General features: G+C 36.7%; 10 protein-coding genes across 10 annotated transcripts; 2 read left to right on the forward strand and 8 right to left on the reverse strand.

Moving 5' to 3' along the window:
- Window positions 1–1,144: 1,144 nt before the first annotated feature.
- RO3G_16673 (uncharacterized protein) lies at window positions 1,145–1,501 on the reverse strand (the record flags this gene model as incomplete). The annotated part of the gene is made up of 1 exon (XM_067671257.1): window positions 1,145–1,501. One exon carries the CDS (start codon window positions 1,499–1,501, stop codon window positions 1,145–1,147), a length of 357 nt encoding a protein of 118 aa, XP_067527358.1.
- An 847-nt stretch (window positions 1,502–2,348) lies between these two features.
- RO3G_16674 (uncharacterized protein) lies at window positions 2,349–3,164 on the reverse strand (the record flags this gene model as incomplete). Its single annotated transcript, XM_067671258.1, has 3 exons — window positions 2,349–2,650; window positions 2,822–2,891; window positions 3,078–3,164. 3 exons carry the CDS (start codon window positions 3,162–3,164, stop codon window positions 2,349–2,351), a joined length of 459 nt encoding a protein of 152 aa, XP_067527359.1.
- Window positions 3,165–4,402: 1,238 nt separating this feature from the next.
- RO3G_16675 (uncharacterized protein) lies at window positions 4,403–5,420 on the reverse strand (the record flags this gene model as incomplete). Its single annotated transcript, XM_067671259.1, has 4 exons — window positions 4,403–4,860; window positions 4,923–5,121; window positions 5,178–5,235; window positions 5,296–5,420. 4 exons carry the CDS (start codon window positions 5,418–5,420, stop codon window positions 4,403–4,405), a joined length of 840 nt encoding a protein of 279 aa, XP_067527360.1.
- A 1,218-nt stretch (window positions 5,421–6,638) lies between these two features.
- RO3G_16676 (uncharacterized protein) lies at window positions 6,639–7,243 on the reverse strand (the record flags this gene model as incomplete). Its single annotated transcript, XM_067671260.1, has 3 exons — window positions 6,639–6,716; window positions 6,773–6,850; window positions 6,959–7,243. The coding sequence occupies 3 exons, from the start codon at window positions 7,241–7,243 to the stop codon at window positions 6,639–6,641; spliced, it is 441 nt and encodes a 146-aa protein (XP_067527361.1).
- Window positions 7,244–10,292: 3,049 nt separating this feature from the next.
- Window positions 10,293–10,798, reverse strand: RO3G_16677 (uncharacterized protein; the record flags this gene model as incomplete). Its single annotated transcript, XM_067671261.1, has 2 exons — window positions 10,293–10,582; window positions 10,756–10,798. 2 exons carry the CDS (start codon window positions 10,796–10,798, stop codon window positions 10,293–10,295), a joined length of 333 nt encoding a protein of 110 aa, XP_067527362.1.
- Window positions 10,799–14,191: 3,393 nt separating this feature from the next.
- RO3G_16678 (uncharacterized protein) lies at window positions 14,192–16,080 on the forward strand (the record flags this gene model as incomplete). Its single annotated transcript, XM_067671262.1, has 6 exons — window positions 14,192–14,354; window positions 14,434–14,647; window positions 14,706–14,758; window positions 14,815–15,288; window positions 15,380–15,843; window positions 15,910–16,080. The coding sequence occupies 6 exons, from the start codon at window positions 14,192–14,194 to the stop codon at window positions 16,078–16,080; spliced, it is 1,539 nt and encodes a 512-aa protein (XP_067527363.1).
- An 825-nt stretch (window positions 16,081–16,905) lies between these two features.
- On the reverse strand, window positions 16,906–18,780 carry RO3G_16679 (uncharacterized protein; the record flags this gene model as incomplete). Its single annotated transcript, XM_067671263.1, has 7 exons — window positions 16,906–17,013; window positions 17,063–17,132; window positions 17,187–17,689; window positions 17,744–18,135; window positions 18,314–18,356; window positions 18,410–18,636; window positions 18,759–18,780. 7 exons carry the CDS (start codon window positions 18,778–18,780, stop codon window positions 16,906–16,908), a joined length of 1,365 nt encoding a protein of 454 aa, XP_067527364.1.
- A 912-nt stretch (window positions 18,781–19,692) lies between these two features.
- RO3G_16680 (uncharacterized protein) lies at window positions 19,693–20,731 on the reverse strand (the record flags this gene model as incomplete). Its single annotated transcript, XM_067671264.1, has 5 exons — window positions 19,693–19,740; window positions 19,861–19,968; window positions 20,016–20,153; window positions 20,211–20,549; window positions 20,711–20,731. 5 exons carry the CDS (start codon window positions 20,729–20,731, stop codon window positions 19,693–19,695), a joined length of 654 nt encoding a protein of 217 aa, XP_067527365.1.
- A 369-nt stretch (window positions 20,732–21,100) lies between these two features.
- RO3G_16681 (uncharacterized protein) lies at window positions 21,101–22,978 on the reverse strand (the record flags this gene model as incomplete). Its single annotated transcript, XM_067671265.1, has 6 exons — window positions 21,101–21,476; window positions 21,527–22,083; window positions 22,273–22,322; window positions 22,374–22,490; window positions 22,544–22,889; window positions 22,940–22,978. 6 exons carry the CDS (start codon window positions 22,976–22,978, stop codon window positions 21,101–21,103), a joined length of 1,485 nt encoding a protein of 494 aa, XP_067527366.1.
- Window positions 22,979–23,425: 447 nt separating this feature from the next.
- RO3G_16682 (uncharacterized protein) lies at window positions 23,426–25,185 on the forward strand (the record flags this gene model as incomplete). The annotated part of the gene is made up of 4 exons (XM_067671266.1): window positions 23,426–23,544; window positions 23,706–24,744; window positions 24,792–25,045; window positions 25,161–25,185. The coding sequence occupies 4 exons, from the start codon at window positions 23,426–23,428 to the stop codon at window positions 25,183–25,185; spliced, it is 1,437 nt and encodes a 478-aa protein (XP_067527367.1).
- Between the last annotated feature and the right edge of the window lie 1,954 nt (window positions 25,186–27,139).

Here is a 27,139-nt window from a genome sequence, read left to right on the forward strand (position 1 = left end):
GGATGATATCAAGCGACCTGAAAAAAGAAAGCGAGAATGACATAGTGTCACCCAAATAAAAGGAACAAAAAAGTAAAAATACAACTTATTTCACTCGGTACAAATTCATTCCTTGTTTTGCTATTGCCTAAGTCCCTCTGTTTCAGTTGGATTTCTTTCTGTAAGCTTTATACTTTATTGTTTCAATGTCTTCTGTCGTGCTATCAACACGTAGAGGAAGAAAGGCACAAAAAAAATATTTTTTATTATTCACCAAATTACTTTTTATGTCCTTTGTATTCATTCTGCAAATTGAAAGCTTAATTTCAATCGTATCGAATGTCATTGTCAACCGCTCTTTCTTTTACAATATAAAGTCAACTATTCATTCTGGAGCAGGCGTGTACAGTCCTATCAAATAAGTAGCCATCCAATCTATTTCCTTCTAGTGTCATCTACATGAACACTGAATGTCATCATTCCAACCCATACTTATCACTCTGTATCGTCACTCTTTATAGAATGTGACCTGCTCTGATCGATTCATTCGGTTTATTTATCCGTTCAAAGGTTTGCTTTACTCAACATCCAAAGCAATTTATAAAATCCAAAAAAAAGAGAGACCAAAAGTGTGAAGGAGAGCAGACGTAGCTTGATCCTCCATTCAAATTGAATGCTTTATCAAATACCAAGAAATCTCTTTTAGAAAGAAATGAAAATAAACCAATCAGACAACGTACCAAGAAATCCAAATGTTCTTTTTTTCTTTTTCTTTCTTTTTTTTTAACCAAATAAAGACCGTGTCGCAATAACACAAAGCTAGGTGCACCTGTTGTAGTGACTAAAAAAAGATCACCTCATTCACACCTACAAAGCACGGTTTCACCTGTCCATGTCTTTTTATGAGACGAGCTCTGTTCCTATTTCTTGGTTCATCCAATCATATCGTTTTGTGTGCGCACCTGGTCTGACAAAACAAGGCGTAGTCTTTGCTGAACGGGAAAGAAGGTCTCTTGGAACGCTGCTCAAGTCATCTTTAGAAAACAAGACTGGTAGCCTTCTATGGATTCACAGATCAGAAGGCATGTCTTGACACGTTCATCCAAAGGATGGCACAAAAAAAAATCCTAGAGTGATACCCGTTACAGCCTCCTTTTGCTCTTGTTCAACAAGGTACACTTTCACCAGCATACGCCTTCACTTTGCATGCTCTGTTCTCATAGCCTTTCAAAGCAGATGGATGAAAGAGGATGAGGTTTGGATCAAGTGCCCTTTCCCTAGTGAAGCTGATGCATTCCAACCATCGCAATAGAACCTCATAAGCATCAAAGGACACAATACATCCACCAACAGTCAACCGTTTCATGGAGGGGATGCTTGAAACAACCAGGCTGTCAGAAACAAAGAGAGCTGTGATAAAGAGCAAACAGGCCAGGGGGTTGTTTGTATCATAAAGTGTCATCAGAAGGACATAAAGCGGGCTGTCCGGATGAATATCGGCCAGAGTTCCAATCAAGTCCATCATTACCGTCTATCCAAAGAGAGCGACCAATGCTTCTCAGAGAACAAGGAAATCATGGCCTAAAGGCTTTTCTAAATGTATCCAAAATAGGTAGCATCGTGTCATTTAGTCGGAAACACGGATCCATAAAGTAAACAGTTCTTTAAAAGGGATTTATTATTAGCAGTCGACAAAGATTAGGTAGACCCATGTCTGTGTATCTACAGCAAGTATTCACTGGACACGTTGAACCTTGTCTTCCCTCTTCATCTTTTTGTGGAAAACACATTCATGTTTTTAGAAAAACTCTCCAACTAACCTAATCAAGGCCATATTCTGTATTTAAATCAAGGCAGAGAGCAAGTATTGAGATGATAAAACTCTATGAGCGGTAACTATGGTCAAATCTCGATAATCAATATTGCCTAGTATGATAAATGGGCAGAACAATCTTGCTTTAACAATTGTATAACCATTGTCTTTTTATCGACAAACAATCGACAAGAGTCATAATGTACTTTTTTGTTTTACAAATAATCCATGTTACCTCAAACATAACAATGGGTCAAGACGCATGAAACCGTACAAAAGAGTCGAGAGAACATCCTGGACTTTATTCTACAGGATACGGTACAGTCGATCGACCTTGGTCCTCTGAAGTATCTGATGATGAAATTTAAAAGTGTACTAGCAAATAGACACCTTTCGAGCGTTCAGGATCCAAAGAAGGATTAAGAGAGATTTGAATGATGTGTAAAATAAACATTTATTTAACAGCATATACATCCGCTTTCTTTTTCTTTCCCTGTAATTTCTTTACGAAGAAAACAAACCTCGAACATGAGAGAATCTTGACTGAATACGTTTTTTAGTTATCGGTTGACTCGGGGCAGCCTTGGGTTTTGGTAGAAAAGTTTGAACAGATTTTGCTGATGAGGATAGTAAAGGCTGCATCGATATTGGTAGCATCCAAGGCGGATGTCTCGATAAATAAAAGTCCTTCTTCTTCAGCCAGTGATCTACCTTCCTCTGTTTTAACCTCTCGACTGGATTCACCTAAATCGACCTTATTGCCTACGAGCATAATCACAGCATTCGGGTCTGCTGATTTTCTTATTTCATGAAGCCAATAGCATCGAGCGTTTTCAAAGGAGAATCGAGAGGTGATGTCTACAGAGGGAAAGGGAGTTGAGTATGAAAGCAAAAAGGATGCCTATTTTTTTTTCCCGTAAAAAATGAATACGCCTGCCACATTGCTACAATAACTATACAATAACGTCAGCGCTCCTTTCTCTCTCTCTCTTTCTTGCTAGTTGTTTATTATTTTTATATGATTCTTACGCTGGAACGATAACCCTGAATTTTTCTTCTGCAGCGAAATCCCAAATTGACACTTCGACAATATGATTGTCTAAAGTACAATTTAGCAATACATTCTCTTGTCTATTTTAGGCTACTATTGTCTATACCAATTTCAAGGTTTTTAATTTCAAATTCAACACCTATAGTACTTGTAGACTCTGAGCTGAACTCATTTCTCTAGAATGTATCAAAGGAGCCAGATGAGTTTCTAAAATAAACTTAGGCTGTCACTTACAGCAAATCTAGACATGGCATTAGATTTACCAACACCTGAAACGCCAGTTAGAATAAGTTTATATAAATTATCGTACCAAGCAACCATTGTGTGTTGCTGTGAAAATAAAAGAAATATAAAAAAAGGCTCCAAGAGAAAGAAAAATTTATAGTGTGTGTGAAAATAATATGAAAACAATTCAAGTTTATTTTTCTAAAGAAGTTTCTCACAAAAGTAGATGGAAATAAACATCAAGCAAGAAAAGCTTAATTTGTTCTCGGCCCATTTCCGTTCTTGTATCAAAAGAAAGAGGGGCAAAAAGGGTAGTTTGCTTTTATTGGGTACAAGAGTCTCGTTTTCCTTTTTTTTTTTTTTTGTTCATTGAGTTGTATTCTAAAGCCTGTATGCCATTCTCTTGTTTGATACAATTTAGTTCTTCATGTTTTATTACTGCTCTTTTCAAACTGTACTTACTGCAGTATTATTTGCTTTTTGTTTATTTTTGTTTACTTGATCAGCATTGCCAAGCTTTCATTTCTCTTTATGCATTCTATACTATAGCATCCGTAGGTTTTAACTTTGATCATCTCTGAAGTTGTGCATACACAAGGTTTAGTGTAAGCAATCCTCTTCTTCATTTTTTTATTACCATTCAAAGTCACTTGCTGATATTATTCCTTACAGACTGTCATTTAAGAAAAATACACACACACACGCACTTTACTAATAATATAAATGGAGTCGGATGCTTGTCTAACAAACTTTTATAAAAAGAAGATAGCAAAAAAGTAATTAATGATCCTCTATTTGTAAAAGAAACAAAAGAGAAAAGATGATGTCAGACTGCTGTTCAAATGAACAAGCGTCTTTCCTTTTTTTTTTACAGCTAAAAGAACTAGTATCGTCATTGAATGTGTAAGTGTGTATATCAGGTACCTTGGTACCCATATCTTGTGTTGACTTCTTCAATTTGATTTTTTAGCACCATATTGCTTCTGATGTTTGTAAAAGGCTCAATTAGAGACTATCCTACATGCTTAAATTGGTATGACCTTATTTATTCAGGTTCGATTTGCTTATAGCGGGCTATTTTTCTTGCAAATTGAATTTTTTTTTTCCTACTGTTTCGAAGCGCCTATTAGAAAATCCTTCATTGAACAAACAACTAGGGTTGGCTTGACTGTTCATAAAATGTAAGTAATTTGAAAATGCCAAGATTGAATGAACATCCTTATTATTTATTAAGTCATTAATAGAGATCGATTTAAAAGACAAAGGCGGCAATAGTAGGAAATTGTCAAGAAAAGCAAAGTTTTTTTTTTTTTTTTTTTTTTTTTTTTTTAATTTTAAACCTTTGAAGTGCTCTTCCAACCTTTGTTTAGCCAATCAGTCATTTGATCAATCACCGAATAGGCCTCGGGAAGAAGATGGGGCATGGCGATAGTTACGAATCCATGAGTGACGTTATGGTATGTTGTAGAGAGAGTGGAGACACCAGCCTTTGCCAGTTTTTTTGCATAGGCCACTCCTTCGCTTCGGAGTACATCCCTTTCAGCTGTGATGACCAACGCAGGAGGGAGACCGCTAAGCTCTTCTGTCGTGGCTTTCAAAGGTGCCATCAGAGGTGAGCTCCAGTCTTCTTCCTTTGCAGTATACAGTTGCCAGACCTGCTGCATATTTTCACGTCGCAAGAAGGCGTCATCTTTATAGAGAATATAAGATTCTGTTTCAAAGTCATTGTCAACAACAGGATAAAAGAGAACTTGGCTGGTGATGCCTGTGTTTCCTCTTTGCTTTGCAAGAACTATATAAATAAGGAGCAGCATTAAGAATACATCTCTATTTCTAATGGGATGAACAACGTACTTGTAAGAGCAGCAGTCAAGTTTCCTCCAGCAGAATCACCAGAAACAGTCAATCGATTCAAATCAACATTGAGAGCTTGCGCATTTTGTTGAACCCAGCAAAGAGAAGCATAACATTCCTCTAAAGCAACTGGATGCTTTACTTTGGGACTCAATGAGTAGTTTACAAATACAATACAACAAGGTATATGATTAGCTAACTATTGAGCTCAGAAAAATAAGCATGTGCTGTAAAAAAAAAGCAAAAGGACAATACCTTGTTTACAAAGACAGAAAAAAGAGCATAGTCGCCAAAGACCCATCCTCCACCATGTCTATTACAAGTAACGTTAAATATATGCATAGTAGTTGTTTAGAGAGATAAATCCCATTACAAGTACAAAATAACTGGCAAAATCTTATTTTCATGTCCCAAAGGCTTTATAATAGTAAGATCAACCTTGACATGATCAAATTCGATCGTTCTGTCTTCCGTTTCTACATTGCCTGGTTCTTTCATGCTTTCCAATCGTTCTCTAAAGCGTTGAATATTTTCAGGGTTAGTTGCTTCTTCTGGTGAGATCCCACATGTATTCGCGATCATGTCAATAGCAAACGGTGGTAATGGAACGGGTCCGTTTTTAGTCATACAGAATAAAAGAAGTAAAAGTTGCTAATTTAAAAGAAAAAGCGAGACGTCTTTTTTATACATTTGCAGAATTAGTACTACCGGAATTCTCGTCTTCCAGTTATTGATGGAACTGCAGTGACTCAAAGTTCCTAGAGGACAACCATTTGACCCATAGAGAGTAATGCCTTTTTATGAAATCATCCTTTGTTCGGTATGGTTCACGGTCATTGTGACAATGAAGTTGAGCTTTAGAATACCTATTTGTAATACAACTAGTAACGCTTTTTAACTATTTTAAGAATAATAAATCTTACAGTCGTTCAACCCGCAATTCGAGGATTGACTAGAAAAAAGTATGGGACTTGAAAATTTAATTTGAAAAACTTCAGAAAGCAAATTCACGTATTGGCAGCTGTCGATCTCACTGTCCTTTTGATAACATGAAAATTAAAAAATGTCAAAGTTCGTATTTTTAAATGAGGATAAACGTGGAGACATTGATAATGAGAATAATGCTGAGGTAATAGACAAAGTCGATGAAGAGCCGGATCAATATGCTTACAAACAGAGTAAGCCTTGACTCGTACTTGGAAAAAGCAGGTATCGCTGTTGTGGAGCTTGTGGAGCAATTCTGGGATCTGACGAAAGAAAACGGAAATCGACATGAGCTTCAAAACATTGAAACTCTTGAGGAGAGAATAGTAAATGCAGCAAATGAAATTTCCCTTCAACATGTCCAAAATATAATTCAAAACTCATAAAATCGGTTTGAGAACTGTTTATGTCATGTGCCTATGTAAACACTCAGCATATGATAGTCTTCTTTTAGTTAATAAGCAAGTAAAGCTTGCGGTGCACTCGTATGAAGTCCTTTGTCAAATTCCTTCTTCACTTTTCCTTGGTTATGAATTAAATGCACAATTCTTTCATGAGGCTTACAAATAATTATGTGTTGAGGATGTCTGTGGTATATTTAGAAAAGGAACTAATAACAAAGAATAACAAAGAAAAAAAAATTAAGGGTAGAGAAGGGAATACAGAGGTCCCAAGTTTGCTATTCCCGAGCCATCTTCTTCCTTGGTCAATTTGAGAATAATAGGATTCATGTTATCGCCATTTGGCCCTGTTTTGCCAATGACTTTGCTTGAGGGCCACAATGCTTTCAACAGACTTTTCAATGATACTCTAATTTGATACAAGTATTGCTGCACCCATAAACTTATCAGAAGGGAGCATGTTACCTTTGAACCCCAGCAGAATCGGACTAAATCAGGAACAAAGTCTTGCTTGTCGTCAAAATCTGAGTAAAGAAGAGAGGACTTTATCCACAAGTCAAGTAAATTATTTTTCTTATACGACAGGCTCCAGAGGTAAAGGTATTGCCCTGCTAATTTTCAAAAGAAATTAACATCCTTGCTTATACTCACCAGATAGGCCTTACCGGCTGCGATCAGAAAAAGGACCTTGGCCTTTTCAAATTGGTCAATTGAAGCATATTCATACTTGTCAGCAATTGACTTGATCATTGCAAGAGCACCAAACATACCCTTGTGATAATCAAAATTAAGCTTGACTTTATTGTTAAAGCAGCCAGAGACCTCAACCAACAAAAGCTCAATGTCTTTCAAGCCAAAGAGCTTGAACAGACTGTCTGATGTATACTGACTTTTGTCATCAACAAAGTGTCCTAACGTCTTCAACTGTTTTGTCATGCTTTCGAGGATAGGTTATCCTTTGACAAAATTTGCTTTACATTCGTTGGTTTTGACGCTTTTAGCGATAACTTTAAAAAAAAAGTTTCACAAGTGACTCGAAGAAAGAGTCTTCAAAAGCACGGTAGTTGCAGTGTGACGAATAGGTACTATGACTAAAGAAAGCTTAGTTTATAGTTTTATGCAGATTACCAAAATACGCACACACATACACACTCTACTTACACTGCAAGTAGAAGACTCTCAAAAAACCCCAGTTCCTCAGCAGTTTAGGTATCATTAGAGTCGATGTTGAGCAAGAAGGACGAAAGGATTTTGACGACTATTTTGGTTCTCTGAGATTGCTCTATAGACAAGAAAACAAAAATATGCTTGGTTAAGAAACGCTTAGCATTGATGTGTTATATAGACAAATCATTGACCGAGTCAACAAAGACATCGATAATCTCATGGTGAGACTCAAAAACATAATGGCTTTCGATACTGTGAGCTTTCATATGTTTATTGCATAGATCACGGTCAAAGTAGGGTCTAGAAGACACTCCCTTGTCGGATCTGATAATATTATTAGCCTCAGGACATCAATTGATTATATGATTATTTCATGGGGTTTATTTGTACGGATGAAATGCATTTGCGTTACTGTTCACGTACCTAAGCCAGTCTGATTAAATACTTGACTTCTAGATTAAAGCAAGTCAAATCATATGCACAAAAACATAAGTTTTCTTTTTGTATTTACGTCGTCTTCCTTTGAATCATCATCTTCTTCATCTGCGTCATCTTATTCACCCGTGTCTTCTTGGTTTCCTTTAGATCCTTTGTTCTTTCCGTTCATCTTTGACTACAACTGGACAGACAAAAAGAAATCACTGGATTTAATACTACGATGTTTAGTGATAGAAAAAGAGAAATACGTACCAAGTCTGAGGCATTTATATTGCTGTTGGAAACGTTGGAAACTGTTCCTCTGTTGCTATTATTGCTTACAATCATCTATGAGGTAGTCACCTTTCGCTTCTTCAAGGCACCCTTTGCCAAATAAGCTCGTAAATTGGTTCTTTTAGGCTAAAATCGCGTTTATCAACAGCAAATTTTATTTAAGCTATCGCAAGTTCTTGCCTTTTCTTTAATAGCAAGTCGTGTATATGCTCTTTTATTCTGTCAAGTACCTCTTCGAAGCGGGTAATCCAGTGGAGATCATGGTTGTAGCTCAATTCGATTTTTTTAAGCTCTTTGACTTTCTCATTGCGAACTTCATTACCAGACAATCATACTCTGCTTCTAGGCTATATCTCTGATCCCACAAAGGTTACCTCTATACATCTATCCACCTTCTCAAAGTTGGTAAAGAAATGGATGATACAAGCAGGTGCTGATAAAAGTTATAAGGCTCACTCTAGAAGATCTGCAGCTAGTACAAAAGCCGTAACAAAAGGAAATTCAATTTTAATTGTCAAGAAGCATACCAACTGGAGTCTGAATCTCAACACTTTTGAACCTTTTTACTACAAACCATCTGCTGCCACTTTGGCAAGTACAGATGAGGAGCTGAAGCGGAGAAAACTGAGATTGTTTTAGGAACGACAAACAATCAGTTAGATTTGAACTTGCAGTGAGTAAAGACTGAAAAATTCAGTTAGGTCTGACAATTTTAATTTTTGAAGTGATGATGCACTTTGACAGACTAATTCAATTTAAATGATTTTGATAAAAACAACAGGAGTCATCAATCTCAAATTTCATTAGACCCAAAATAAGTTAGCCAATGAATATTACAGAATATCGACGTCCTCGTAATGAAATAGTTCCATGTTTTGCAGTATTCTTTTTGCACATTTTCGTTCTCGACCAATCATGTCATTTATAAAGTTCATCATATTTGAATCTAATGCGAAAAGTGGTAGAAGCGTTTTATTAAATTCATTTCCTAATTGACCAATCATAAAACAAATAAAATTCGTTAGATTGAGATCGACGCCCCCCTAATTTGTCTGTCGTGATTAAAATGACAATGCAAAATAGACTATCGAGTTCCGCACAGTTTTCCTCCGCGACACTATTAAAATTTTTTTCCCCTATTTTCCCTTTATGAATAACAAGAAAATAAGCAATATGTATTTTAATGTTTGTAAAAAAAAAATACTGAAATTAATGTTGAAAAATATTTGAAACTGATGGAAACCTTTGATTCAATCAAATGCAGCAATTGATTTTGAACCTTTAAAATACAAACAATAGAACAATTTTTATTCTAATTTAGGGGAGAGAGGCACACTTTATACGGTATATATTTTTAATAGAGAAAGAAAGAGACACACAGAGAGAGAGGGAGAAACAAGAACAAGACCATTTATAAATGTCTCTATTTATTCGAAGATCGACAATTCTTGAATGCATCCATGAGTTTTTCATCATTCAGCAAGTCACCACTTTCAAATGTGTCAAACCAGTTTTCATAATAGAAAAGACCAATGAGAATCTTCTTGATGTTTTCATTATCACTATGCAAAATATTACTGTTAGTAATTGTTTCGATATCTATTTTTTTTGTTACAGAAGAAATCGTTGAATATCCATTGAATTGGTTGATAAACCTGCATAATCGCAAGTGACCAAACAAATCTTTTTCTTTAGTCTTAATAAACATCAACATATCTAAATATAATATAACAAATATACTTGTCTTTTTTCATGATGGCTGTGATTGATTTACCCTTTGAGATTCCATGAATATTTGACAGCTTATTTAGACGAAATTTTTTATTAATATATAAGGAGTATATTGACAAGCGATAAATACCATTATAGTCATACTCAAGAAACAAAAAGAAGAGACAAGAAACAAAAAACACTCGCAGAGCACGCAAGAGCGAAAAAAAGGAGAGAGAAATAGTCAATGGCAGCGCTAACTACTGAGCTACTCGTCAACACCTTGGTCTCCTCCGCATCGTGCACTAAAATGGTTTGGCAATGGGAGATAGAAGCCAGAGGGTGGATCAGAGCGCTGGTCACTAGTGGTTATAGATAGCAGAAGCAGAGGACTTGTCTATCCAGAAGCGGACCAGAAGGGCGGACACCGGGCAGAAGCAGAGACAGGGAGCAAGCTCAAGGCATAGTCGATGGGGTGACCCATATAGTTAGCTGACGGCATAGGTAAGCAGCACCAAAGGGCGGAAGGAACCAAGGTGCAGACCATGAGAAGCGAGCGAGAAGTACCGCCAAGACCACAGGGACAGGGAGCAGGCTTGCCTGGGATCCAACCCATGCGCCATCTGATGAGACGAGACAGGTGAGCACGGGAGGCAGGCAAGTACAGGATGGGATCCACCCTGACAGCTTATTTAAAGCCTTCATATCACAGTGAATGTCTCGAACAATTATTGGTTGCGTGGTATCATCGCACGGCGAGACAAAAACAAATTGAGCAAAAGACCTTTCATAAAAGTGATCAATCATATCTTGTAATGCTTTGGTTCATTTATGTCTTGTCGTTTGCTGAGTCGATTTACGACAATAGCCGATGATAGTGAAACCTTGATTTTTAAGATCCATTATTTTCTTTTGATAAAATGATAAGGAGCTTGCAATTTCCCTGGCGAGTGGTTCTAAAACAATAAAGACGCATTAAATTTGTGATCTCTTCTTTTTCTTTTCTTTTCTTACAATGATACTGTGCGCTTAAAACGCGTAATGATCTTATTCTACTCTTGCATTTTTTCTTCATTTAGCTTTCTTGTCTTTCTATCTGCGCCAATGGTTAGAAAACTTAAATCTGTCTTCGCACACCAACTGCTAAACGATTTATCAGTCTTAAATTGATTGGTGAGCTTATGAATAATTTTAAAAATTTGCTCGGTTGATAGGTTTATGGAGACGAAATGATCATTATTTTCATTTTCATTATTCATGGGCTGAAACACCTTATGGGTAAAGATCTTCACTTGAATTTTAGTTGCTGCTTTTCTTGTAATTAATAAAAAGTCGCGATTAATTATAATTTACAAAACCATTAACAAAGGTAGTTAACTCATTTGATTGTTCTGATTGTTGACTCTTTCGTTCTAATTCTTCAGTAGTTTGGTATAAGTGGAATTTTTCCTGATCTTCATAAATTCCAGGTCGATCAGAATCTCTTAAGAATTTTGTAAGACCGTCAGAACAAAATAGGAAATGTTGTTATGCTATTATATGAAAAAGCGTTCTTTGAGAGGATAAAACCCGCCCTTTGAGATAATAAAAGCCGCTCTTTGGCGTTGGAACGACTGTAACAAGTGATTTAACAAAGGGGCAAAATCCCCTAGCGAAATGGTCAATTTCTTTCTGCTGAATTAGTCTTGCTTCTGGTAGTACAAGTTCCAATTTCCATGGTCGTTTTCTGTTTGTTTGTTCCTGGGCACAAGCCCTGTTATTAAAAAATGTTTCTTATGATGACCAGCTAAAAATGCGGCATCCGAATAAAATCCTGTTTAAGATAGAGGAGTTTTAGGTAAAAAAGTAGTATAACAACAAAGATAAAGAAATACTGTTAGAACTTGGTGTCTCTTTATTAAGTTAAGATAACTAAGATTGAATAATATATTATAAATTCTACATGTAAAAAGTGATATGATACGGATAAATAATTAGGACAGATTTATGGTCAATTCGACAGAATAGATGATTACTATTTCTAATTATTAGTTTAGCCTGTTCCTAGCCTGGGTTGCCAATTATGCTATTGGGATGGTTTCAGATAACCCTGGATGTAGGACTATTTAAGGAGACGGTACAGATGAATTTAGATCTTTAGTTCCGTGATTGGATATCATTGCTAATAATAATATCTCAGCCAGGATAAATGTTTACGTGGCTAATGATGATCCGGTAAGTAATTGTCATTCCGTATTCAACATGCTCATATCATCAATAAACTATATTACAACCACGCCATATATTTGACTATGTGAAGTTAATATGAATAAAGCTTAATATAAAAAACTAATCAAAGTCTTTTATTGATCTGTGCTGGGAATAATGTTGTAAATGGTTCCAAGTTATGTCATCATACTATTCAGGATCATATCCGATTCCTTTTACTAAGATAAAGTGACTATAATCTTATGTAGCCTTAACAAATCCTCATACACAAAAAGAAAGAAAGACGGAATTCCTTAAACAACCATCTATTGCAGCAGTCACGCCTCGATACATGTTTTTGATTTATCAATTACCTTTACTGACAACAATATTTAAAATGTTGTCCTCTTCATCTATCAGCATTTTTAATATATTTTTGTTCAAAGAAGCGCTCTTGACTATGCTATGAACATTTGGCCAATATCCAGATTGCAGACGAAATGGAATTTGACGCTTGGTTTATCAATGTTGCCAATTGGATCAAACACCAGAGTATATGCTAATAAGAGAAATGCTGCTGCTGTTTTCCACATGTCCAAAGAGGTATTGGAAGCTTGCTTGTTGCCAAAGGAGATGTGTTAGTGCATATCTGAGAATAGTAAAACAAAAACGGTAAAGAAGCAACCAACAGGTCAGTATCAGAAGGCCTACCTTTTAATGAAGCATCTGAATTAAATAAAGAAACTAAAAAAAGGAGAATAACAAAAAAAGCCTTTTATTCTTTTCTTGATCAAGCTGTCAAAAAATAGTGACAGTTGCAATATTGGGCTGTTTAAAGAGATTTCTGCAGATGTCGAGCGGCAAGTGTTCAAACAGACAGCCACGTATGCCAACCGTATATCATATTCACTTTTGCAAACTGTGATAATACAAAGGATGTCTCAGGCGTTCGGGTGATGTCCCTGGTTTTTTGTGAAATAGCATTTAGCATCAATCGACAACAGGATAATGGTATTGCTGATGACAACATTGTTGAATCTTTAGAAAAGACGTTTTTAAAAAGCATGATTTCCAAATGTACGAATGATGGTCAAACCAAAACAATTCTTTAGTCAATGACTGCATTGTACAAATATGATGCTTCGTTAATATAAGCCATTGGAAACTATCAATTGAACAGCTATTTAGAAATATTGGCAGGGCTGTCCATATCTTTGCTGTGTTCACAGCCATGTCTCTGATGCTATTACCCAAACTTTCCCTTCAGATTAAAAATACAATCACTCCTATCCTAAATAACTGTGTGGACTTGTATAACTTTTATTGCTTTAGTCAGTCCATTTATATCAAAACCTCAACTTCTAATCATCAAAGCAACTTAGACATATAACCCTCAAATCCAACCAACGACACAAAATAGTTTACTCTAAAGCTCTTGAACTTTGTGATTCCAGCAAAGCGTTGATGTTGATTTTAAGAAAACTTGCCAAATTTGATTGTTTTATTTAAAATCTAGCAACATGTTTATTGAAATTTCAAAGACATTGATTGTATTAGACTTTTTTTTTTATCTATCAAGATTTACTTTTAAAACACATAATATTGTTTCTTAAATGGACATTTTTTGTACCACTCTCTGTGTATCCAAACAACACACCATCTTTACCTCAATAAGGTTATTTCAGATTCATCTTTATGTAGTTTATACCCAATTAGGTTATTCATATATTCTATATAAAGCAAAGTGATCGAATAGCAACATAAAACACTTTATCTTACTCCAAATTTAAAAAAAGACTTTATGTGTTAAATAAAACAATCGATACCCAAATCGTCATCTAACTTGAAAATACCTTTTGATTATCCTGTTTTTGATCATGCTGTTCAAGAGGATACATATCTTATGGGTCAAGCTCAAGTAGATGACAACAATTTAGATAAAGCTCAGTCTAGATAAAAATGTTTGGCATAAAGATCTGCAGTTGATTATTGTATAAATAATACTGCATTTGGGCTGTACCTTTTTTAGCGCCAAAACCCACTGATCCTTTTTTTTTTTTTTTTTTTTTTTTTGCTTTCATCTTCTTCTATCATATATTACAACACAGTATGGATTTAGATAGGCTAAAGCAGAATACACCTTTATTACTACCAGCATGTTTGGCGCTTTTGTCTACCTTGTATCTGTTGAAAAACTCAAGGTCTGCTAAGGAAAAAGAAGGAATGAAAGAAATCCCTTATCCACACGGCTCTATCAGTTGGCCCATCTTTGGTAAATCCTTTTTTTTTTTTCCTTGTCTCGAATAAACATATTCTGACCTTCTGCTCTTGAATTTTTTTTTTATTCTTAGGCCACATGTTATCTCTTAGGAACTGCCCTTCAAGCAAGGTGACTCAATGGCATAATGAAAATGGTCCTATTTTCAAGATCAACATGGGAAACCAACTTTGGATCATGATCAGTGATCCTCTTTTGGCGCATGAATTCTTTGTCAAAGCAGGCAGCAGTACTTCATCTCGGCCTTATCACCGATTCAATGTGGATATTTATGGTAGACATGGCAGGTAAGACTCTATGCAGAGGGAGAACCTAAAGCGATGTATGTGACCCTGCTGTATTTAGAGGCCTCTCCTTTGCTCAATATACGCCAAAATGGAAAACGGTGAGAAAGACGGGTAAATGATCTGATTGCTAACAAAAGATACAAAACGTCTTACTTTCTTCATTCAAGCTGTTTCCTTGTTCGCACCGGAATCTTTACGGAATTATATCAACATTTTGGAAGCTGAAGCCGACAACTTGATGGATCGGCTACGGGATATGTCAGGAGATGGAAAAGCCTTTGATTGCTACCAACATCTTTCTCTGGCGTCACTCAATTTTGTACTACGAGTGACAGCTGCCACCAGACTTGAAAGTATAGAAGATCCCACCTTCCAGTCCATCAGCAACTTGAGTCATTATGCCTTGATTTATTCTGGTGTAGCAGGCGATCTGGTCTCGTACACTCCTAGTTTGGCATGGATCGACCGATGGAGGGACACAAGGGATAAGATGCAGGCACTTATCAATAATCAACGCGATCCGATCATTTCAAAGCTCATAGAAGACGCCATGAAAAAGGAGGATGACTCACTCATAAAGGAGTTGTACAAGATGAAAGAGAAGGGCTCTATGGATGAGGATGATATATATGTTTTTATGAGTAAGTGTGGACACAGTTTCTATCACACGTTCAAAGCCTAACCTTTTCTAATAAAAATAAAAAATAAAATGAAAAGCTGACATAATCATAGCCGGATCAGATCCTATCACCGTCGCTTTGTATTGGACCTTGGCTATCCTCTCTCAACAGCCTAAAGTGCAGGAGACTCTGATCAAAGAACTGGACGCGTGGAAAGCCAAGAATTCAGCGGACGCCGTACCTCATTTTTATCAAGACATTGACCAATTCCCTTACATGCTCTGTGTACAAAAGGAAGTTCAACGCTTTCGTCCAGGCACTACTTTTGGCCTTCCACACATGACCACAGACGATGTCACTGCTCAGGGCTACTTTGTTCCCAAGGGCTCGATGCTCTTTAGCAGTATGTGGGCCATGCACCAGAACAAGGCTTTCTATGAAGACCCTGATCGCTTCAGGCCCGAGCGATACATGGACGGTCTAAAGAAAATAAGCGCTGCGGCCAATGCAAGGATCCAAGAAAGAGATCATTTTGGGTTTGGATGGGGAAGAAGGATATGTCCTGGTATTCATCTGGTAAGCACCCTAAAACGAAAAGACAGACTCAATCACGTCAACTGATCCCTGTTTATCATCCACTAGGCTGAAGTCCAGTTCTTTAATTTCTACGTTCGTTTCTTTTCCAAGTTTACCGTTGTACCCGACCTTGATTCAGAAGGTAACCTTATGCCTGTCGATTTGAACCATGTTGTCGAAGAAGGTATTGTTTTTAAGCCAATGCCGCACAAGATACGTATCTTACCTCGTACTTGATGATACGCACTACCATACACTGTTTAGCTCATATAAAGAAAAGCAGATAATAAATAATACCATTAGCTAAAACCACAATCATAAAAGCATACAATACAAAAATCTTTAATAAGCTTTTTGATTGTTGGAAAAGTTCAACATCTTTCCCTCTTCGTACGGTTAGCATATGCACTATTTCCTTGATCTGGCCATAGAAAAGAATTGTAGGCTTGTGAGAAAAGAAGAGGTGGTTTGCAGTTGTAAAGCTCTTTGAAGAGCATAAAAGAAATAACCTTCATGTTTTCTTTATGATATTTATTTGACCCTAATTTATAAACAGGTAACACGCCTTCATAAACCATGCGAGGGCCATATTTCATTTAAAGCACCTTTAAACATAGTACGCTTTGGTATTTTAATCACTTGTCTTTCTTTCACTGCATAAACAGCTAGAATTGACATGACTGTTTATAACATGTAAGAAGCCTGCAAAGGCAAGGATTGAAAGAACACTCTTATTGTTTATTAAATCATGAATAGAAATTGATTCAAAAAACAGACAGTAATGATTGGGAGCCAATTGTGTACAATAAAAGAGATTGAATCTCTGGCAAAACAGGAACAAATCACGGCTTGATACCACCAAGCTGTTTGGAAACTAAAAGTTTGATTTTCCTCTCATCTGGCATATTAAAAAAGAACAATAAAACACAACATGGACATAAGGGGAATGGAGAACCCAGCTGTTACTTTTTTTTTTTTTTTTTTTTAATTAAAATGAATGGAAAAAAGAAGAAGAAAAAAAAAAAGTATATACAGAAAACAAAATACAAGCCCAAAGCTTTTTTAATAGTAATGTGGTGATGCGATAGATGAAGAGCTGCTGTTATTTTTTTTGAATACTTGCTTTTTGGATACCTTTGCATGATCAGCTCGAATGCCGTGTAAGTTTCCCTAAAGAACACATGAGTCATTCGATCCACTTGAACTTTTCTTTCTTTACCTGACTGGCCGGATTGACTTTGGTGGCACCTGTATGTAAGAAGGATAACTGTTTTAAGGAACTCATGATGCTAATAGAAAACGAGTTAAACAGGATGCTGTATTTCATATGGTATGTACTTTACGTAGGATTATTTTTCAGTAGGGCATCAATATCTCTTTCGCTGACCTTGGGTCGTTCCACAGGAGGATGGGGTTGATAAGAGGGTGCTTGAGGGTGAGGAGGATTAGGAGCAGTGGTAGGATGAAACGCAGGAGGATGAAAGATGGGCTGGACCAGGCCAGGATCTGCACTGGACTCGGGTATATCGATATCGACGATCGGAATGATGGGTACGTTCAGGTTCATGTCGGGCACTTCATCAGGCTCTGCAGGAGAAAAGGGGATATGATGCTGGCTTAGATAGACAGCCGCGAGTGCCGTACGTTCACGGCGTTCATGCCACTGAGACTCCTGGGTCAGGATCGGTTTACGAACACAGATATTTTCAATACTTGGATCAATGGCAATCAGACGAGGTCTGTACCAGTTCAAAGAAGGTGACATGTTAAAGGCCACATGCGCTTCTTGTACGTCCATATCGTGCGCATTACCATATTCATGATTCACAGGCTGACCCATCGCATCCTGTTACGAAAAAAAATGAGATAGTTGCAGGATTTAAACAAAAAAAAAACTTACAAAATTAGCCCATTCTTCAGGGTCAGGCGTATACTCTCTGATTTCATATAATTTATCAGCAAATTTGACTGATTTTTTAGGGGTAGCAGGAGGAGAGCGGGTGGGCAATTGGGGTACAAAGGCAGCGGTAGGGGTCGTGGGCTCAGAGGAAACAGCGTTGGACTGTTTGGTTTGTAAGAGGTCTGCGACGTTTTCGTTGTGATAGACCGGACGCGTACGATACTGTTTGGGTGGCTCCTTTAGCAATTCGGCCATGAAGTTGTGGTCGGCCAGGGCCATGGCCCTCAACGAGGGTTCTTTGTTCACTGCAAGTTTTGACGCGGGTGGTTCTTTGTCGATGGCTAATCTGATTTCAGGTTTTTTCTGTATGGGTGCTGATGCAGAGGGTTGTACTATAATCAAATTAAAAAAGAGATCATGAAGGAGGGTTGTGAAAATTACCTTTTGTCGAATCATTTGCTTTCAATAATTTCATCCACTTTATCTTTAATTGTTTTGCAGCCATATGAATATCATCGTCTTGTCCAAGTGTATCATTCACCAATTCCTTTATCGCCACTCCCAACTTACACTTGGCTAGACGTCTTACAGGAAAAGGAATGTTATTCAGTGTCTATTAAAAAAAACAATTAAACGGTTGAATCATTTTTCATTCTTGATTTCTACCTTTAAAATCAGGGCAAGTGTTTTTTTCTCTTTCTGATGCCAGGATTCTGTTAATGCCTGATACAAAATATTCGCAACATCATCACTTTCAGCGAGATTATTCAGCATTTCTTTTTCGGTTGTTTTCAATAAGCAATCCAGATAAGTAAAAGGGGAAGCATGCTTAATCAATTGAAGGTAGATGTTTAGGTGCTCTTTATTTGTTATTCCTTGTTGATTTAAAAGATCTACGTATAAAAAGCATAAGAAACAAAACCAAACAAAAAAAAAGAATCACAAGTCGCGTTACCTCCTAAATCTAGTACAAAAAAGTTAAAACAAAATAAAATATCAACCTGTTTTCATTTACCTTGATGACCGTCTCCATTCATTTTCTTTTATTCTTTTTTTTTTTTCCCTAATTAAAAAGAATTGATCAGCCAAAAAAAAAATAAATCTTTTTCTCATCCACTATCATAGACTCTCTTTCTCTCTCTCTCTCTTTCTTTCATGCTCAATTTTAATCGGCATAAACAGAATCGCTAGGACTGAATACCGCAGTTTGATTGGATAAGAACACCAACAGTATACACACACACAAAAAAAAAGCAATTTCTTTTATTCTGTGAGCATCTGTCTCCCTTTTCCTTATCGTCACAAATGTGAGAAAAAAAAGATTGAATCATCCTCTTATGAGCTCATATCAACTTGTACCACAAAAACCGGTATTTTATATTTGCTTTTTCTTGTCCTTCTTTTTTCTCTCTCTCTTTATTTCACACTTTTACTTTAAAAACAAGAGAGAAATAATAAGTGGTCCTTTTTTTATATAAAAAGTATTTGGATTCTTTGTTTGAAAATCCAAGGGAAAGAGGGGAGAAAAAAAAAGAAAGAGAGAGAGAGAGTTCTATTTAGTTTAAATTAAAAAAAAAAAAGATGGCTTACCGATAATATAATGAAATATGTACACAAATAACACACACAAAAAACAAAAAAAAAGTGGATTGATTTAATATAAAAAAATAGGGAAAGAAAGGATGAGAAAGAAAAGAAGGGAAAATTTTTTTCTTAAATACCCTCACCCCCTCATTTGATAAATTTTTTTATTGGATTTAAACAAGTCACGTATTGACCAATCAACATTCTTTTAATGATGTAAGCAAATGACATGGATCTCCTTTATTTCATTCTTTGAATATAAAGTCTTTTAAATAATTGAGGTTTATGTATAAACCAGTTTACTAATCTCACCTCATTCGACATGACTATACAATAGACTCATTGAAAGATATGTACAATTTATTTTATTCTTCTTGTTCTTCTTGTTCTTTCCACATATTGGGTACTTTAATCTTTACAAATTGTGGATAGACTAGTTTATCAATATACATATTTCTTAATTTGGTTTGTATCAAATCTGTTAATTTTGGGATATCTTCTAATTTCGTTTTGGATCCAATCAAGGATTGTACTTGCAAGTCCAAGATAAAATCAGAATAAGAGGAAATAGCAATGTATCTTTCCAGTGGAATCTTGGGTTTAGTCGTTGTCTCTGGTGGATTAATCAATTCAATCGTCAACTAATCAAACCATCAGTAACCGAGCCCTATCCTTCCATCTCACTTACCGTTCCAGAAAATCGAACGACAGAAAGAACAAGTGAGACCGGCAAGACGGCGAACGCTTGCTTTGGCCAATTTAAAATAAGCTGTGTTTCTATCCCTAGTGTAACTTGATCACTGTATTCAAAATCAATCTCTGCTCTCTACAAGTCACAAGGATCAGTCAACAGCTAAAAAAAAAACGTGCCTATCCTGATTACCGTAGAACCTGCTTCATCCGAAGGTCGGATACGTGCACGACTAAAGATCGGAAACTCTTGTCCCAGATTCAATTCTGTCACATGAATCGGCCCTACAAAGCTTGGCCGAACACCACTGTTAAACACGCTGTCTAGAGCACAACTCATCCGATTGTTGATACTCGCATCTTGCCTGTACTGTAAAATCACTTGGGCTAGCAATACATTGAGCCAGTCGGTACTTTCGGGTGGATGGTGAATGACATCATAATAGGTTTTCAGAGTGATGTGGTCGTTGGGTAATGCGGCGGCTGCAACAGAGGGTGCTGTATTCAGCGAAGGACGTGAAGGTATATATCGCTAGTGAGAGTAAGTTTCAATTCCTTTTTTTTTTTTTACTGTTCAAATTACCTTTTTTACATGTTTCACGTCTTCTGTAAATAAATATCGAAGTACGAGTATCACAACCACAATCACACTTAGCTGCCCAAGAATAAATCCCTTTATAAATGATAAAGTACTGCTTTTTGAACAAGAAGCATTTATTAAATGAGTTTGAATCAGGTCTACAATCTCTGTTGTATTCAATGAATCGTTCATCAAAATTTGCAAGAAAGAAATCGACTCGACCCCAGGCCAACTTTTTTTTTTTACACAAAACTGGATATTAAACATCCGACACACAGCATAAAAAGAAACATTCCGCAAGTTGTAAAGAGCTTGATTGAATTTCAATGATGTGACGAAATGAGTTGCAATTTGAAAATAGAAATAAACAAGTGCTTGACAATAAAAGCCTTGTTGACTTCAGCTTCAATCTTGCATGCAGCAATGCTTTTTTTTTTTTCTTTCATAAAATCTACAATGTCTGTACAGTTTATTATTACTTGGCAATGCAACCAACACATGTGTTATGAATGCAGCATTTCTTCTTCTAAAATGCCAACAAATGAATCTAGATCGTCATCGTCTTCTTCTTCTTCAACGCTATTCGGAGTGCTAGTGGCCGTATTATTTTTGTGGAGAGTGCTTTCACTTTCTGAATTACTATCACTACTGCTGCTACTGCTACTGCTACTGCTACTGCTACTACTGCTACTACTACTACTACTGCTACTCGAGTTGTTATTGGTATCATGGCTTGATAGTGTTGTCACTTTCGATAACTGTGATTTTCCTCGCTTCTTTATTCTTTTCTGCCCTAAGCTCTGATTGTCTTCTTCGCTGCTTTCATCATTTTTCGCCTCTCTTTTCCTTTTCCACTTTTTATACAAACTTTCGGTTGGACTATAAAGCGATGAATACAGGCAGAAAGGGGGGTGTCAACGATCAGTTACCTTTGCTGTTTGGACAGGATGGGCGATGGTTCTGAATCCGTCGTGTCCCCTTCATCATCAATCCCGCTCTCATTCATAAAATCCTCGACTTCCTTGTTCACCTCATCCCAATCCACATCCAGCGCCTCTTTTTCCTCTTCGGTCGCAAACAAGCTATCCTCGAGCGAAACTGAATCCGGATTTTCCACATCCAAATCCTCCAAGGCATACGCCTCTTCATCCTGGATCGCCCAACGAGCCGTACTGTCCAGCAACCAAGCAGGCGTCACGATCTTGGAATGGCCATAGTCCTTGGCCGCCTTGGCCTTGGCATCCCACCGGACGGCGATCAGATGGGTCGTCTTACCTGTCAGGTCATTCGAACAGAGCGCACCAAAGGAGGTGCCCATCTGCCAAATCCATGAAAGGGTGGGGTCCTTTAGATTGGAAGGGATCACGTCAGGTGCAAAGGAGATGATGCAGTGGTGTAGCACTTGACGTTTCATGTTGGGTATAATCTTGGTGACATCGCCTTCTTTTTTGTTCTTGTAAAATTCCTGGTGTATCTTTTTCAGTATCTACAGACACAAAAGATCAATACACTAAAAAGAAATGCGCCATCTTTTACATTTAACATCGTATAGAGTTCCACATCATCATCTCTGTAGGCGTCCTCTTTGCTGTGACTGGGTGCTAAGTCTGTCACTTGCCTTTCTTCCTAAATAACAGATGAGTTCTGCTTTGTGCGTGTGCTTGATCTTGATTACCTTATTCTTTGTAGGGCTGTGGATATCACCCGTACCAATAAAATATTCGTCTATTAAAAATAATAAGCATGGTGTGCATTTGTCTGAAGAGGAGAGCCTACATGGTTTTATTCGAACTAGATTAGGCGAATAGCTCCAGACGTCCGATCGGTCGTCCAAAACGACGACCATCGAAGTATCACAAGGAAAGATGCGTTGAAGTTTCTTTTGTGTCAGACCTAAGGACAAGGTAAGAAAAAAAAAAAAAGGAGAGATGCGTTCCTTGGCTTACATCCACTTTCATCTCTAGACAAGATTCGCTCTTTAAACAAACAGCCCTCTGGATCGATCTCTTTGGCCACCGCCTTTGCATAATCCTTGGTGCCCATGGTATAAATATGCAGTTCATATAGCTCTTCGATTTCCTTTAGAAACTCAATCAGGCCCGGTCTCAACTTGATGTAATAGACCAGAGGACTCCTGGGTAAATTGAACTGACGAATGTCTGGATTTTGCCACTGACTGATACGCTGATCACACGAAGCATGAACGATTGTTTGATCCAAGTCCAATATGAGTGATAGTTTCTTTTGGTCTAGTAATCTCTTTGCATTCTCTACTTCTAACCTTTCCGCTTCCTAAGAACCGGTGAGAGATACGTGGGATGAAGACAAAGCTTTCTATTTACCGATCGACTGACGGTGAGTCCGATGTTATCATAACTCATGTTGATATGTTCCTCATCTGATGTGCTATTATTTTATGAATTTCTCTTCCTTTTTTCTAGTTGGTTTACCTTTCTAATAATGTACCACATACAGCACATAATCCATTGTATTGTACCTGATGACTACACACTTCCATATCTACACATCACATTCAATTCATCTACACCGCTCAGTCAAACGTCGTTACTTACTTTTTTATTAAAGAAAAGAAAGAAAGAAAAATAAAGGATTCAGAAATGAAGAAAATAAACCTCCAAGCGCGCATTCTCACGTGCTTTAAATTTATGCAACCAAAAACAGGTCACTTTTTTTTTAAAAACTTTTTTTTTTTTTTTTTTAAAAAAAAAAAAAAAAGCATGAGAATCAAATTATGTGTTGAAGCGACTCAGTTACGCTGTTGGTTTTTAGCGAATGAAAACCAAACCATCAAGCAATTACAAAAGGACATGGTGGATGATTTGAAATTATCCATGGATTCCAAACAAGTTGAATTGACACTGGATAACTGTACCTTATTACCACAACATACAGTCAAAGATATCATTCGTGAAGGTGACACGATTCAGTAAGCTAGACATTTTAGTTCATTTCCTCTCAAAGACTAATCGCACGCAATCTAGCTTAAAGACAACACTGGTTGCCTCGAAAAAGAGAAAACAAGGCAAGTGGAACAGTCGCGTTTTGTTGTAAAACACTGACTGATCCCTGTTTAACTATAGAGGATAGTGAAGCGGACAAGACTGCAAAAAAGAAAAAAGCAGACGATAAGAACAAGCAAGGGTTGAGAACGACAAGAAAGAAAGTAGGAAAGAAGAAGGAAAAGGAAGACGTGGGGCGAGCAGCAAGAGAATTAGAAAGGAGAAAAGAAGAAGAGAGGGAGATGAAAAAGAAGATGGATAGACTGAAAAAGGAAGAAGAAAAGAAAGAAGCGAAAAGAGAGCTCGAGAAATCCAAAGAGAAGGCGAAAAGGGAACAAGAGAGATTAAAAAAGGAGCAAGAAAAGTTGAGAAAGGAAGAGGTGGAAAAAGAAAAGAAATTGATCAGAAAAGAACAAAAGAAGATCAAACGAGAGCAGGAAAAGCTCAAGAAACTACAACAAGAATTGAGAAAGGAACATCAGAAAGCAATTGAGTCAAGAGATCTGTTCAAGGCCCAGATGGAACAATCCAAGGCAAAAGAGGACAACACGGCAAATGACAGGTCAAAGGATCATCCAGCAGAAGCTAAGCAACTGAAAGATCGACTGAAGAAAAAGGATCAAACGAAGAATGAATTGAATGTGAACAATAAACAAAATAAGGCCAAGAAGGCTTTGCCATCAAAGAAACAAGTGACAGAAAAGGGGTCGAGTGCCAGCGAATTAAATGAGGATGGCCGAGTCAGTCGTGAAGAAAAGACAACTGTTGGTGGTCAAGAGCAATCAAAGACACATACTATTTTTGAAGCGTACGATGATCTTGTTGAAACAGATGCCATCCAAAAGGATCCCAAGAACCTTCACGGTCGTGCCCTGGTGACCTTTTCAGAGGCCTCACCAAGATACAATAATAAAAAGAGAAACAATTACCATACACCCATTCACCAATATCCTATTCACAGCATGCCCACTCTTTTCTACGCAGAGAAATCACCCAGAGAAGAACAGGCTGTTGAGCAAGAAAAGAAGGAGGAGACCCAAAGCCAGGTTCCGATCAACTATGAAGAATTGCCGACATTCGATTTGAAAGAGAGCTTCCCAAGTATGGGTGATCGTTTGGCTCTGAAGGTGAACAAGAAGGATCATCTAGCTCTCACTAACCTCTTTGTATGCAGACTTTGGAGTTGACTGCTTTTTATACCCCAGAGATATCAGATTGGAAACATGTCGTTCTGAAAGAGCTCTATCTTGCAGAATGTTGCATGGCTATCGAATACATCGACGGTTTCTCAAAGACTTCAACAAAAGGTGGTAAATTTGAATTGAGAAGAAAAAGAAATTATGAAGAAGAGTGGGAAGAGGAAGAGGAAGAGGAAGAAGAAAAAGATGATTTGATCAACTTTGGCGATATACATGACATAAGAAAATTGTAAGCATCATGTATCCTTCCTTTACTGATCCAGGCTGTTGATGCTTTACATTCATGTCGAAATAATAAACCAACTTTGACTTGCGTTTGAGGATCGATTCCTTTTTATTTTTAGTTTCTTTGATCATCGTATGAACTGATTTTGGTCGCATCCTAATAAATACAATGAATACTAAAAAGGATTCTATAAAGGACAGTTTGGATCCTACTGTTTATCTGCCCCGTTTGTAGTCTTGCCTTCAAAGATTGTAAACTTGGCAAGAGTCGAAAAGCATCTTTTTTTTTATTTAAAATGCTTTTTCGTTTACAGTCGTAAAGTCTTTTCACTTTGCGAGAAATTTCTAAATAATTGAGTTGGCAGGGTCTATAACTATTTGGCCATGTTATTAAAGAACTTTGTTTCTAGAGTAAATGATTTTTGTGCTCAAAAGATGATCATTGTATAGCAAACAAGCACTATTCAAGCTTGATGATGCGATTGTATGGAAAATAGTCTGACTGGCATGTATACCTTGCCAAGGCAAACTAAAGATGGAGGAGCAAGTATTGATGTGGGATGATGTATCGATCTGCATAGATATAAACACAATTTAGTCAAGCGCTTTATATGATCAACAAACAATCAAATACATAGTATCTCACAAATGACATTCCAATGTGTTTTGCTCAAAGCCGTTTGAAGCAAAAAAAAAAAAATAAAAAAAAAAAAAAGATTTGAGCTACTAACAAGATTAACCAAAAGCTTCCTGTCATCTGTTAATCAGTACGGACATAACACAGTAGATCATTCTGCTGTATGTCAACATAGAATAAGTACACTGTAAATAATCAATAATGCATGTGGCGATATTCATGAGTATTGTTGTGACATAATTATAGAATGATTTGAGGCATTATAATTGAACATCGTTAATGAAACTATATATGCTTACATATTATATAAAATGCATACATACTGCAAGCATACAGATACAGTGAATTTTTTTTTTTACTTTTTCATTATTAAAATAATACAATACATTGGGAAATAGATTACTTTGGGCATTCAACATAACAAGCTGCATTTAAAAAAGAATGCTATAGTGTAGTTAGAAACGGATGTGTATTATGCAAAATCGCGTACTAACATCTATGTAAATAATTTAATAATACATACTTTTCTGATACAACACATGAATAAGGACAGGTTTTTTTTTTTTATTTACAAAAATTCTAAACCCCCTCCCATTTGAGCGCATAATCACTTCACTGCAAATAATGCAGGACCTTTGATGTCGAATTTTAACACAACAGTTATTGGTCCGCAGATTTTATAATTTTTTTATGAGAAACCATTATATATTGCTATATTGCACCTTTTTGAATTTTGAAAAAAGGCTTAGACGCGAAAAAAATAAAGAAATTTAGCAATATTTTTATTTTGTTGGTAGGGTAGATATCCATAAAGTTATTCACGTTTTAAAAAAGTGTCTTTTTTTTTTTTTTTTTCTTCAAATAGTCTTTTTTTGGAAAGCCTGTTCCCCTCTACTGTTGAAAAACAGCTATCTTCTTCTTTTGTTTTTCAAGTAAATAGATTGCTTTATTATTTTTTATGACAGATAATATGAAAGAATATATGTTTTTAAGCTCATACTAGTTCATTACTTACTTTATGTTGGCACATGGGTGTAATTTGCCATTAGCCATTAGAAATGTTAACATTACCAACTTTCTTTACCAAAAAGAATTTTTCGGCAACAAGCAGCAATATAATCTTGATATTCTTATTGCTTTATCATGTTGGAAAGAACAAATTTGCTCATGAGGCTCATGTTCATCATCCGAATGCGTCCCATTAGGAATTCCTAATGTAAAAAAAAAAAAAGGAAATGAATCAGGATGCCTTTTACTTACAATACATTACATTAGCTATTTATCAGCAACAGCCTCCTCTATTCAATTTACAAGCACTCGAGAGCGGTCGTAGGGATATTCCACGATTTCCAACAAGCTTGGGTGATGGTCAACATAGCAACACAACATGTATAGAGGCGTTTATAAGAGAAACAATGGATCTTCTTGATAAGCCAGAGGATTCAAACGAAATACTCGATA

This window comes from Rhizopus delemar, genomic scaffold, assembly GCF_000149305.1.
Source record: "Rhizopus delemar RA 99-880 supercont3.21 genomic scaffold, whole genome shotgun sequence".
NCBI classification, from domain to species: domain Eukaryota; kingdom Fungi; phylum Mucoromycota; class Mucoromycetes; order Mucorales; family Rhizopodaceae; genus Rhizopus; species Rhizopus delemar.